Below are 14,852 nucleotides of genomic sequence, written 5' to 3'. Positions count from 1 at the left end.
ATTTTGATTTTTGTTTCAGATAATACCCTCAGCATAAGACAAGTTTCCTACTCTTCATTATAGTGACTCTACGCAGCAATTCCTGTGTAGCAAAGGCTTTGCTTTTAAATGCTCCTCTGTCTTGAGGTCCTAGTTTGCTCATTAGTGAGATTTATAATTGGTATGCTAGAATTGTTTTTAAAATAACAGTAATACAAAGTGCTTTACTTAAATTATTTTCACAGCTGGTATAAGGCTAATTACAGCATGGCCGAGAAGCTAGACTGGGGCCGAGGAATGGGCTGTGACTTTGTCAGGAAGAGCTGTAAATTCTGGATTGATCAGCAGAAACAAAAGTAAGAACACATTTCCTAATAGTATCTTTCATAACACAGTTGATTTCTGATTTTATTCTTTATCCTGAGCCTAAAATTGTTCCTATTTTGAAAATGTGGTCTAAACAGTTCAGTTTCAAAATATACAGAAAACCATCTATGGTGCTTCATGGTAATCTAATAAGTAACTACAATATTGTTTTAAATCATATATGAAAAGAATCTATAATGTGGGAACTAGAACCATAAGCATTCCTGTTTAGTTTATAATTAACTTATATTTTATAAAAATTAGCATATTTTATCATTCTTACTGTTTTCATCAGAGAATGCACTCATATAAACATAGAAGCAGCTGCTTATTCAGTATCCAAAAACATGAAGATACTTTTGAATAATGGTTCTCAGATCTAGATAAATATCAAAATCATTTGGCAAACTTTTTTTTTAAGATTTTATTTATTTATTCATGAGAGACATAGAGAGAGAGAGAGAGAGAGAGAGAGAGGCAGAGACACAGGCAGAGGGAGAAGCAGGCTCCACGCAGGGAGCCTGACGTGGGACTCGATCCCAGGTCCCCAGGATCACATCCTGGGCTGAAGGTGGCGCTAAACTGCTGAGCCATTGGGGCTGCCCACCTAGCAAACTTTTTAAAAAATACATTCTTCAAGTTTGGGAGATACACACACACACACACACACACACACACACACACACACACACTTTTTTAAGTGAGCTCTGTGCCCAATGCGGAGTTCAAACTCATAACCTGGAGATCAAGAACCTCATACTTTATGGACTGAGACAGCCAGATGGCCTTATAAATATATTTTTTTAACTTTATTTTGTGATAATTATAGAGTCACTCCAGTTGTGAAGAAATATTCAGAGATTCCCTGTCCACTTTATCCAGTTTTCTTGATTGTTGTTAACATCTTATAAAAACTATAGTACAAAAACATAGCCAGGATATTGACATTGATATAATCAGATTCATAACATTTCAGTTACCACAAGGGTCATTTTACAGACATACCCACTTGCCTCCCACTCTAGCCCTTCTTAAAGCCTCTGGAAACCACTAATCTGTTCTGGCTTTTTTTCACTCCACATAATTTTTGGGAGATTTATCCAGGTGGTTGGTATGTCAGTTGTTTGCTCAAGTTAATGGCTGAGTAATATTCCATGACATGGACTTACCAGTTTGTTTAAGCATTCACATGCTAAAGGATATCTAGGTTGTTTCCAGTTTGGGACTATTATGAATAAACCTGCTGTAAACATTTGTGTACAGGTTTTTGTGTGAACATAAATCTTCATTTCTCCAAGAGAAATGCCCAGGAGTGCAGTTGCTGTGTCATATGGTAGTTACAAGTTTAGTTCCCTAAGAAACTGCTGGACTCTTTTACAGAATGGCTATACCATTTTGTAGTCTACCAGCAATGTATGAGTCATAACAATTTTTCCACATCCTTGTCAGCATTTGATGTTGTCACTATTTTTTATTTTAGTTATTCTGAAAGATAGTAGTGATATCTCATTGTGGTTTTAATTTGCATTTCCCTAATGGCTAACGATGTTGAATATCTTTTCATGCTTGTTGATGTCTATATATCCTCTTTGGTGAAATATCTCTTCATGTCTTATGCCAGTTTTTTAATTGGGTTGTTTATTTTGGGTTTTTTACTGTTGAATTTTGAGAGTTTTTTATATATTCTGAATACTAGCCTTTGTCGGTTATGTGGTTTGCACACATTTTCTCCTAATCTGTACTTTTTCTTTTTATTCTCTTTATAGGGTCTTTCATAGAACAAAAGTTTTTAACTTTGGTGAAGGCCAAATTAACAGTATGTCCTCTTAGGAGTCGTACTTTCAGGTCAATCAATGGTGAAGCCCTGAATCCTAAAGATATTCTTGTATTTTTTTTTTTTCAAAACTTTAATTGCTTTATGTTCTATATTGCAGTCTGGGATCCATTTTGAGTTAATTTTTATATAAAGTGGAAGACTTAGGTCAAGGTTCATTTTTTTTTTTTTTGATGTATGGATGTCCATTTGGCTCCAGCACTGTTTATTGAAAAAGCCATTTTTCTTTCATTGAATTGCTTTCTTGCATTTGTCAATCAGTTGGGTGTATTTATATGGATCTATTTCTGTGTTCTCCATTCTGTTCCATTGATCTATGAGTCTGCACTCTATTAATACTGCACAGTCTTTGATTACTACAGCTATATTATGTTTTAAAATTGGGTAAACTGGGATCCCTGGGTGGCGCAGCGGTTTGGCGCCTGCCTTTGACCCAGGGCGCGATCCTGGAGACCCGGGATCGAATCCCACATCAGGCTCCCGGTGCATGGAGCCTGCTTCTCCCTCTGCCTGTGTCTCTGCCTCTCTCTCTCTCTCTCTGTGTGTGTGACTATCATAAAAATAAATAAAATAAAATAAAATAAAATAAAATAAAATAAAATAAAATAAAATAGGGTAAACTGATTCTTCCCACTTTGTTTTTTCAAAATCATCTTAACTGTTCTTGTTCCTTTGCCTTTCATATAAATTTCAGAATAACCTTGTCTACAAAAAAGTCTTCTTGAGATTTTTCTATGAATTGTTTTAAATCTATTAGCAATTTTAGGAGAATTGAGATCTTAGCTTTGTTGAGTTTTTTAACCCCCAACACAATGGTGGGGGGGGACATTTAGTCTTTCATTGTTAAGTATAATGTTAGTTGTAGGTGTTTTGTAAATGCTCCTTTTCAAGTTGAAGTTCTCCTGTATTCCTATCTTTCTGAGAGTTTTTTTCACAAATAGATGTTGACTTTTGTCAAAAGCTTTTTCTGGTTTGTTTGATATACTCGTGATCTTTTTTTTTTTTAGCCTATAAATATGATGGATTACATTGATTGATTTTCAAATATGAAACCAGTTGTGTGTTGCTAGAAGTAATCCCCACTTAGTCATGGTATATAATTATTTCTATGTATTTCTGAATTCCACATACAAATATTTTATTATGGGGATGCCTGGGTGGCTCAGCAGTTGAGCGTCTGCCTTTGGCCCAGGGCATGATCCCCGGGTCCTGGGATCGAGTCCTATATCAGGCTCCCTGCAGAGAACCTGCTTCTCCCTCTGCCTATGTCTCTGCCTCTCTCTGTGTGTCTCTCATGAATAAATAAATAAAATCTTAAAAAAAATTATTATGGCTTTTTTCTGTATATATTCATGAAGAATATGTTTTTGTTTCTTTTTGTACTATCTTTGTTTTTTTTGTATCAAGGTAATATTAGCTTCATAAAATGAATCTGGAAGTATTTCTTCAACTTCTGTTTTTTGGAAGGATTTGTATACAGTTGGTGTTAATTCTTTAAGCGTTTGGTAGAATTCTCCAGTGAAACCACCTGTGACTGTAGATTTCTCTTTCAGGAATTTCTAAAGTATTAATTCAACTTCCTTAACATTTACAGTGTATTGATATTTGTCTATTTCATATTGGATGAACTTTGGTAATTTGTGTCATTCAGGTATTTGTCCATTTTGTCTAAGTTACTAGATTTATGTGTACAGAGTAGTCTGTAGTAGTTCCTTACTATTGTTTTAATGTCTGAAGGGTATAGCGAGATCCCATTTCATTCCTCATCTTGGTAATTTGCATCTTCTCCATTTCTTTTTCAGTTTTGCTAGAGGTTTGTTAACTTCATTGGTCTTTTTAAAGAACTAGCTTTTTGTTTCATTGATGTCTTTTATTGTTTTTCTGTTTCCAGTATATTTCTGTTTTGTATTATACCCTTCCTTATGCTCATTTTTGTTTTATTCTTCTCTTTCTAGGTTCTTGATTATTGATTTGAGATGCTGTATCTTTCTAATATATATATTGAATGCTATAAATTTCCTTCTCAGCATGTCTTTAGAATCTCAATATGTTGTTCATTTTACTGATAGTTTAAAAGGTTTGAAACAAGTTACTTGCCTATGGTCATATAACTGCTGAGGGACTTTAGCTTCTCTGTCTCCAAGTCCAGTGCCTTATCCACTAAATCACAGGTACTTCTTGTGAAGGTGTTATTCTTATCTTTTCTCCCCTGGGTTAAGTCTCAAAGCATTAGTTTCTACTAAGGAGTCTGACATCTGAGTTGTAATACTGCTGTGAAAAGAGTATCAGGAAGCACCTGCAGCCACTCTGAGGACAGTGCTGTAGTTATATCCAGCACTACAACTTTTGTCTGCTAGTGTAGTTCCCAAATTTTGCCACACATCAGAATCATCTAGAATTTTTTTTAAAAATTCTATGCCAACATTACAGCCCATCCCAATTAAAGCAGAATGTCTGGAAGTGGGAACCAGGCATTGGTATTGTTTTTAGAGATCCCTTAATGATTTCACTTTGCAGCAAAGTTTGAGAACTGCCATTCCACTGTGATAAAGGAAATATATAATTAACATTGCAGCTGCAAGAGCGTAGAGATTTTTTTTCTTTTTACAGCTGCCACTTTGTTCCCCTTTGGGTCCCGATTATAGGATTACCTAAAACCAAAAACTGAAGGGAATTTCCTCTTCTCCATTCTCCAAAAGTAAAACTTTTGGTCCCCTGAATTCTGTCCTTTCAGCCATAAGCCAGAGGTTTGCAAACTTTTCTGTGAAGGGCCTATTAGCAAATATTTTGTGCACACAAAATAAGGTTCTTTCTATGTTTTGAGACAACTAGTGTATTATTACCTAACTCCTCTTCCTAGTTCTTCAGAGTTGAACAGTCTCTGTTAAAACTATTCAACTCTGCTTTTGTATATCAGGAGCAGCCATAGGCAAAATGAATGAACATGGCCATGTTCCAGTAATAACTTTATTTACAAAAGCAGGTTGTAATGAGAAACACAGATACCAAAAAAGCAGTTAAGGGCAGGATTTGGCCTAGAATTTAGTTAAAGTTTGCTAATCCTTGTCATAAGCATTCAAATGTCCCACTTTTGAAATGTCGATGTTCAGAAGTCCTTACAGTACAGAAGCCAGCTTCTGGCTCTGTAGGCTCAGTGAGGCTATATCCCTGAGTTGTCTTCGATTCCAGTGTGACCATTACTGAGCATGGGGACTGGTGCCTAACTTCAGCTGTGACACCTCTCCTCTTTTATTGTTGGGTGACTGGTGTGAAAAGGGAACAGTTGGGCATTGGCAGAGCCTTACTCATTTGAATCATCTGAATCTATGTATACACAAAATAAGGTTCTTTCTGCGTTTTAAGACAACTTGTGTATTATTACCTAACTCTTCTTCCTAGTTTATTTGGCATTGTTATCAGCTCTAAAGCTGCACTGTCCAGTATGATACCACTAGGCACATGTAGCTGTATCAATTTATATTAATTTATATATTATATAATTTTAATATTATATATTATATAATAATATAATTTTATAATATTATTATAATTATAATATATAATTATAATTATAATTATGTAATAATTAATATATTATTATATTATTTAATTTATATATTATATATTAATTAATTATATTTAATTAATTAAATTAATTAAAGTTAAATAAAATTTAAAATTCAGTTCTTTAGTTGCACTAGTTCCATTTCAAGTGGTTAATAGCCACTACATGATTAGTGGCTAGTGTGTTGGACAACATAGCTGCATTGCAGAAAGTTATACTAGGCGTTCTGCTGTAGAATCATATCCCATGAATCTTGAACAACTCTAACTTTGGAGCTTTTTAAATCAGTATTTTTTAAGTTCCTTACTCCTCTTTATCCATTCAGCCAAAATTCATATTTTAATTAATTATATATTGTTTTATTTTAGATAAAAATAAAAAGAGTGAGTAAGAACTACTTGTCATATTTAGTGGAAACTTCATCATAGAAAGTTATAAAATTGCCATATATAAAGATTTTATAAAAAGTGATATGGACAGTGAAATTACATTTATTGACTAACTTGTATGTGCTAGACACTGCGTACTTTATAGTTGAAGCTCAGGAAAATTAAGTAAACATCAAATAAGCTGGTATTTGAAACCAAGCCTGTGTGAAGACTTCTAGACCTGTGTGAAGACTTCTAGACCTTTGTTTTCCTATTACACTGTGCTGCTTCAAGTTTACCAAAGACTGTGGCAGGTCTTTTACACATTTTATCTCAAGGAGCTGTAATTCCCCTAGAGATGTTTTATTGCTATACTATGTTAACTTAAATGAAGCAAGTACCAGTTTTCTTTAAAATAGAAATCTATCCTAGGCTTTTTTCCCTTAACAAGCATGTGGGAGAAGAGGAAAAATAGCAGTAATCCTATCACAATTTGGCAGCTAGTCTTAATAGGATTTATACTGTTTAAGAATACTGGAATTTAAAAAAAAATACTGGAATTTCATTTATAACATTATTGTTATGACATTAATTTATATTATAGTTATCAATAAGGCGACTAATTTGAAGATTATTTTTATAGAACAATGCAATAGATTCCAATGTCCTTGAAAAATTACAAGACATCTTTTTCCAAATTGTACTTTCAAGATTAGATTTAACAGAACAACTTGTAATAATTAGGAATATACAATATACAGTCTTCATTTTGTACATGAAAACAAGATGTCTTGTGAATGTTTTCAGTTTAACAAACTGTCAAAAAAGAGTCTTTGAACTAGATTAGGCATAGCAAAAATTTCACTCTTTGTAGTTGCAGGACAGAAAGGCATCACCTCCATCTCTTTCTGAGACTCCATTATATTAATTATGAAGATTTGCATTTCTAAGCAGCATCAGGAATTTCATTATTTTTCATTAAACATTGCAGATCATGCCTGCAGAACTCCATTTTCCTGGCAAAAGTGGAGAAAGAGATAAAATAGAATTGTGTTTAATAATGGTGGAATGATGTTAAAATGCATGTAGCATTAATCTTTCATATCTATATTAAGTATTTCTTTTTACCCTTTTAAAAATAACTTTATGGGGATCCCTGGGTGGCGCAGCGGTTTAGCGCCTGCCTTTGGCCCAGGGCGTGATCCTGGAGACCCGGGATCGAATCCCACATCGGGCTCCCGGTGCATGGAGCCTGCTTCTCCCTCTGCCTGTGTCTCTGTCTCTGTCTCTCTCTCTCTGTGACTATCATAAATAAATAAAAATTAAAAAAAAATAAAAATAAAAATAAAAAAAAATAAAAATAACTTTATGGGGATCCCTGGGTGGCTCACCGGTTTGGCGCCTGCCTTTGGCCCAGGGCGCGATCCTGGAGTCCCAGGATCAAGTCCCGCGGCTGGCTCCTGGCATGGAGCCTGCTTCTCCCTCTGCCTGTGTCTCTCCCTCTCTCTCTCTCTCTCTCTCTGTCTCTCATGAATAAATAAATAAAATCTTTAAAAAATAAAAAATAAAAATAAATAAAAATAAGTTTATAACCTGATTCAGCACTTAGTATTAAGCTATTAAAACAAACTGCAATGTTAATAGAAAAGACAAGGTCTAAAATGGATTTGTTATATTTTCTGATACAGTGGTGTTTATCTTTGTGTGCAGGAGGCAGATGCTGAGCCCTTTCTGTGACACACTCAGAAGTAATCCATTGCAGTTAACTTGCAGACAGGACCAGAGAGCAGTTGCAGTGTGTAATTTGCAGAAATTTTCAAAACCTTTACCTCAAGAGTACCAGGTAACACTTGTTTTGGGCACTATTTTAGAAATCAGTTCAACTTTTTAAGAGGAAGTCTCCATTTTGAAATAGAAGAATGAATTCTCAAGTTTTTCAACTTGTGAAAGGCTCCATTTGTTTTCTGTAAGTTAGAAAAAATGAAGAAATCTTAGAATTCTTTAAAGTCAATAAGCTAATCAACAACAATTAATATCCAGGAATGCCTTATAGTAATGGTAAAAGGTATTTAGAATATTTATTGGATCTATTTTTAAGTGGTTTGTATTTTTTTTCTAATTGTTTCCAAAGTCTTCATCTTTGATTTCATCTAATTTACACAGAAAACAAGGTTTTTCAAAGAAAATAACTGAGGTACTCTAATCCAATTAATTAGAAGTCTTGGAAGTCCTGCATTAGAAAAGGTTTAACTCATGGTATCTGTAAGATGAAGGAGGGGCACCTGCATGGCTCAGTTAAGCGTCCAACTCTTAATTTCAGCGCAGGTCATGATCTCAGAGTTGTGAGACACAGTCCAGTGTTGGGCTCCACACTGGGCATGAAGCCTGCCTAAGATTCTCTCTCCCTCTCCATCTGTCCCTCCTCTCTCTCTCTCTCTTTAAAAAATGGGGGGTAGGGGGGGACGCCTGGGTGGCTCAGCTGTTGAGTGTCTGTCTGCCTTTAGCTCAGGATGTGATCCCGGGGTTCCAGGATTGAGTCCTGCATTGGGCTCCCTGGGCAAGGAGCCTGCTTCTCTTCTGCCTAGGTCTCTGCCTCTCTCTGTGTCTTTCATGAATAAATAAATAAAATCTTAAAAAAAAAAATGGTGAAGGAAATGGTCCCACATATTCAGTCTGAATCTCTCATTGGACCTTTAAGTTTTTTGTTGCAGTGGCCATCTCTAAAACGCCTCATTTCTGCCTGCCATTTAAAAGGATTCTGTAGTCAGAAGTGGTATCTCAGAAGATAATTTAAAATGATAGCTGGTAAATTTTGAGCTTCCTATCTGTGTTTATGACCCCACTGAATGCTTCCAGACACCATAAGATAGCAACTGTATTTCTAGGCATAGTAATATAATTCATGGAGTTGGTATAAATATGAAATCTTTAAAATTTATCTGATGACTTATTCTTTTGGTGTTCAAAGTATTTTTTTAAAGATTTTATTTATTGAGAGAAAGAGAATGCACATGAGCAGGGGTGATGAAAAGGGACAGAGGGAAAGGGAGAAACAGACCCCTCCAGTAGGGAGCCCAGTGTGGGGCTCTATCCCAGGGCCCCAAGATCATGACCTGAACTGAAGGCAGACACTTAACCAACTGAGCCACCCAGGCACCCCAAAACTATTTTTTAAGTATGATCTCATTCATTTTATCACAGTTTTATTTTTTCAGGTTTGTCAAAACACATAAATTAAGTCTTCTAAAAACATTTGAAGTACATTATGTTTAAAATATCTTAATTCTCTGGATTAGTTTTGTGTTTTGTTAACTCTTGAAAATCTTCCTATTTATCTTGTTAAAACATTAGTCAAATTTGTCATCTAATTAAAAAACTTAGACCAATATACTTACCTTGCCTATTTCTAAAACCATAACAGCCTCGAAATACCCCTCAGGTAGTATATTATGGTCTTTATGTCCTAATATATATGAAGAAAAGTAACTATAACAACCTCGAAATACCCCACAGGTTGTATATTACTGTCTTTATGTTCTATTATATATGAAGAAAAGTACAATAATATCTTTTTTATATTATGCAGCCTTAAAGGGTTGCTATAAATTGTGGACTTTGTTTTGATTATACAAAATATTTCTTACTTTCCTGTTTTCCTAATAATTTTTTTTGTAGTACTTCGATGAACTAAGCGGAATACCTGCAGAAGATTTGCCTTATTATGGTGGTTCAGTAGAAATTGCTGACTACTGCCCTTTCAGTCAGGAATTCAGTTGGCATTTAAGTGGTGAATATCAGCGCAGCTCAGATTGTAGAATACTGGAAAATCAACCAGGTTAGTAGTCTATGAAATGAAATGTTGTGTAAAATTACATATCAACAATATAAAAAGGGATAAAGGGCACAGACCCAGGAGCCAGATTGAATTTCTGTTGTCATCCCACTGGTATCCATTTGTTAGAAGTAACTTAACTTCTCTGTGCCTCAGTTTCCTCCTCTGTACCAAGGTGATAATACCTGTCTTATAGAGTACTTGTGAGAAATAAATGAATTCTCATAGCAAATGCTTAGAACTATGACACATAACAAGGATTGTTGTCTAGATACATTTGCACATATGTGCACATGCTACGTTTTGGTTGTACCTTACATCTGCATGACACTTTTGACTTGCAAAGCACTTTTATTTTTATCATTTCCTTTTAGTCTTCTAAAACCCTGATGTGAGAGACAGAGAACATATTATTGAATTTCACAGGTGAGCAGAGACACTAAGTAATACAGTTAATTGGTGCCAGTGTAAGATCCTCCAATGCAGAGCTCTTTTTTATTAAATCATATTAGGTATCCTATTTTTTCTCTTCTAAAGAGTGTACATTTTATGTAATTATAAGTAACATGTCATTCTCCAGATACCAGAATAATACTGTTATCCCATGGCTAATAAGATGTATTGCCATATTATTTATTCCCTTTTAAAACCCATAAACTCTATGACAGTTCGGTATTCACCTTTGTAAACAAAATGTTATCACACCTGGTATGTTAATAAAGAGCAATAGGTAGTTTTTAACTCTGTGGTCATCAAAATTTCTAACCTGGTCCTTTTTATTACCCCCTTATTCCATACTTCATTACATACTCTGTTATTTACATTTTAAATAACCATATGATTTTTCCTTTTATTTTTAAACATGGTAGCTTTAACTAGATTTGTACAGTCATTTTTTTCATCACTCACCTATTTAATAAATGTCTAAAAACTTATAACTACTCAGCAATTCCATGTTAGAGCTGAGAAATGTAGACATCTGTCAATTATGGGTTTGCCAAAGATATGGTATCACACTTTATTGTTTTAGGGCTGGAGTTGGCAAACATTTATGGTAAAGAGAAAGATAGTAAATATTTTAGACTTGGTAGGTAGGTCATGCGGTCTCTGTTGGAACTACTGAACTCTGCTATTACAGTGTGAAAGCAGTTATAGACAATGTAAATTAATCGCAGTGTTCCAATGAAACTTTATTTATAAAAACAGGTAGCCTTCAGGATTTGGCCTGAGAGCTGTAGTTTGCTGACCATCCCCTTTTCTTTTTTTGATGATGATCACTTTGTTTTTCAAGAACTTTGAAATACTCATAAATACCAAAGAAATGTTTTTTTTTAAGTTCTTTTACCCTGAATAATAAAAAAAAAGTTCTTTTACTCTGTATTATATTTTCTTTCTTAACTTACATAATTCAGATTTTTCAAAACTGACATAAAATACCTATCTTTAAGAACTCTGTGTTTTCAAAAGATGAAAGTTATATTAAGTGTAAAGAAAACAATCTATCACTAGGGCTTAAGAGCCTCATCCCTCATCTATTAGCTATTTAGAAGTCCTTTAATCCATCCTGTACCTCTGCATGCTTGTGTTTAATCTGAAACTGGATGAGCATGTTATATAGGGGCCTCTAGGACATAGCATAAGATGAAAATACAAGAAAACTTTCCAAAAAGTTTTTGCAACACTCTAAAAAAGCCTTCATTATATAAATCAGTTAGCTTCATCTGTCATGGATCATCTGGGGGGTGACTCCTATTTAGACTACCAGTAAAGATGATTCTTAGTGCTATTTCCTCTATTTATGTAATTTAGATACTTTAGGCCCAGTTTTATCTCCGGTTTTTGATATAATAATTTCCTCCCACTTAAGTCCTTTATTGAGAATCCAGTTTGATTTTTGACCCCTTGAGTTTTTTTAATGAAAATTTCCATTAAACATGTTTGATCTTTAAAGCAACTTTTAACCACAAGAATGGGATGCTTCAGTTTCTTGTTCTTTGAGCCAAAAGTCAATTTTTAAGAGATGCTTTCTGGTTTGCTTCAGATCTTTTTAAAAACTATGGTGCTGAAAAGTATGGACCTCATTCAGTTTGTCTAATTCAGAAATCAGCATTTGTCATGGAAAAGTGTGAGAGGAAGCTGAGTTACCCAGACTGGGGGAGTGGGTGTTATCAGGTAAACTATATGATCAAATGTTATATAAACTTGTCTTGTTATCAGTGGTTTTTATATTTTAAAATACATTTTATATTTTTAATGTAATGTACTGATAATTATTTATGTAAATATTAGTTTGGATGCTTATGTTTTGTGAAAATATTGTCATTTCTTTGAGAGAAAGTACCTTTTTCCATTTGTTTAAAAAAATGTGTAATTGTTATATATCAACAAGTTTTTTTTTTGTTTTTTTTTGTTTTTTAAGATTTTATTTATTTATTCATGATAGTCACACAGAGAGAGAGAGGCAGAGACACAGGCAGAGGTAGAAGCAGGCTCCATGCACCGGGAGCCCGATGTGGGATTCGATCCCGGGTCTCCAGGATCACGCCCTGGGCCAAAGGCAGGCGCCAAACCGCTGCACCACCCAGGGATCCCTATCAACAAGTTTTATAATAATTTTACTTTGGGGGGATCCCTGGGTGGCCCAGCGGTTTAGCGCCTGCCTTTGGCCCGGGGCGCAATCCTGGAGACCCGGGATCGAGTCCCACGTCGGGCTCCCGGTGCATGGAGTCTGCTTCTCCCTCTGCCTGTGTCTCTGCCTCTCTCTCTCTCTGTGTGTGACTATCATAAATAAATAAAAATTTTTTTAAAAGCTTTAAAAAAAGTAATTTTACTTTGGGCATATATCCCAAGGAAATAATGGAATATATGTAATTTTTTGAACAAATATTACTTTATCATAGAAAATATTTGCAATTTATTTCATAAGGTCTGAGTAAAGCATGGATTTAAGAATTAATAAATCAACTACAGATTAATAATAGGTTTTCTCCTTTATAATTAGAAATCCAAAGGTTGTAAACTATTTTTTCTTAATTGTCTCATTTGCACATCTGATTTTGTTTTTTATTTTCTAAGATTTTATTTATTTATTCATGAGAGACATAGAGACACGGAGAGAGAGCAGAGACACAGGCAGAGGGAGAAGCAGGCTCCCTGTTGAGAGTTTGATGCAGGACTCGATCCCAGGACCCTGGGGTCACGACCTGAGCCAAAGGCAGGCAGGTCACTCAACCACCGAGCCTCCCAGGGTTCCCTGCAGCTGGAAGACCTAAATGGACTTCTTTAGCTGGGAATTTAATTATTACTTTTAAAGTTACTTATGAAATTAACTTTTTTTGGTAACAAGTTTTTTGAGATATAATTCATATATCATACAATTCATTTAAAATCATCTTGGAAATCTTATAAAAGACAATTCAAAATAAATACTTTTCAGTTATAATCTGACAACTATAATTCAGCAGCCGTTTTCTGATAAATTCCATTGCAGATTTATGTATTTATTGAATTCATAGTTTTGACCTGGTTGTAAACATAACATAAAATTTTGTTTTATTGCCTTCACTTCGTACTTTTTATGTGGAGCAAAACACCTCTTCCAGATTTTTCCAATAATAAAAATTACTATTCTTTTTTATTTTTTTTTAAATAAACTCTACCAGCAATGTGGGGCTTAAGGTCACAACCCTGAAATCAAGAGTCGCATGCTCTACTGGCTGAGCCAACCAGGAATAATTGTTATTCCTTGTGGCCATAAGACATTACATCTTTTTAAAGTATCATAATTAAGGAAATCATTTCCTTGTTATATAATCGAATTAATTTTCACTTTTCATGATAAAAATATGCTTTTATAAGCACATTTACAAAAAGATAATTTTTGAAATAAATTCCCTTAAGTGAAAATATTAAAAAGGATAAAGCTAAAACAGTGGCGACTATAATAGGAGGATGACATCTTCAGGCTATTTTGTTTTATTATTTCTTTGATTTATTAAGTAAAATTTCCACCCATCATGGGGCTTGAACTCATGATCCCGATATCAAGAGTCATATGCTCTACTGACTGAGCCAGCCAGGCATCCCATCTTCAGGCTGTTTTAGTAGTTTATCAACATCACAGCACCAGAAAGTGATTATGCAGATTTGCAATACCATCTATAAAGATTGAATGTACTTGGCTTCCCTGTACTTACAGTTGTCAGTTAATTTTGTTAATTTAATACCAACCACCATTTATATGGGAAAATATGTATAATCTCCAAACACTTAACATGGATTAGCTGTTTTGTTTTTTGTTGTTTTACTTATTTTGTTTTTGTTTTGTTTTAAATATTTTATTTGTTCATGAGAGACGGGGCGGGGAGTGCAGGGGCAGAGACACTGGCAGAGGGAGAAGCAGGCTCCTTGCAGGGAGCCCGATGTGGGACTCCATTCCGTGTCTCCAAGATCAGGCCCTGTGCTGAGGGCAGCGCTAAACCGCTGAGCCACCTGGGCTGCCCTGTTTTACTTCTTTTGACAGAAAAGTTGGAAGAATGCTATAAAATTTTTTTGAGTTATTTAAGTGTAAATTGCTGACATGTTTCACCCTCCTCCCCAAGTACTTTGTATATTTCTTATACACAAGGACATCCCTTTGCATAACCACAATCCTATCAAAGAAAAAGAAGGAAAGGAAAGGGGAAAGGAAAGGGGAAAGGAAAGGGGAAGGGAGGGGAGGGGAGGGGAGGAAAATTAACACTGATACATCTAATTCTTGGATCCTATTCAAGTTTTTCTGATTGTCCCAATAATGTCCTTATAGCAATAGGATCTGGACTAATATCAAATGTTGCATAGTTGTCATGTCTCTGGTCTCCTTCAGTCTGGAACAGTTCCTCAGTCTTTTAACTTTTATAACCCTGACAT

The 14,852-nt window shown here is 34.9% G+C and overlaps 1 protein-coding gene across 3 annotated transcripts in view; it reads left to right on the top strand.

The window, feature by feature from the left end:
• The window catches only part of LMLN (leishmanolysin like peptidase), an 89,936-nt gene that overhangs the window by 54,836 nt on the left and 20,248 nt on the right, over positions 1–14,852 (top strand). For all 3 annotated transcript variants that reach the window (XR_007407900.1, XM_025474636.3, XM_025474617.3), the window contains exons 12-15: positions 225–335; positions 7,823–7,955; positions 9,788–9,947; positions 11,986–12,116. Coding sequence is in view for 2 of the 3 variants with exons in the window: in XM_025474636.3 (XP_025330421.1) it covers positions 225–335; positions 7,823–7,955; positions 9,788–9,947; positions 11,986–12,116 (535 nt within the window). In the remaining variant the exon portion in view is untranslated. The remainder of the gene's footprint in view (positions 1–224; positions 336–7,822; positions 7,956–9,787; positions 9,948–11,985; positions 12,117–14,852) is intronic.

Source organism: Canis lupus, chromosome 33 (genome assembly GCF_003254725.2).
Source record: "Canis lupus dingo isolate Sandy chromosome 33, ASM325472v2, whole genome shotgun sequence".
Taxonomy (NCBI): Eukaryota; Metazoa; Chordata; class Mammalia; order Carnivora; family Canidae; genus Canis; species Canis lupus.
The sequence above is the reverse complement of the archived record's forward strand: the minus strand, read 5'-3'. Positions and strand labels throughout refer to the sequence as shown.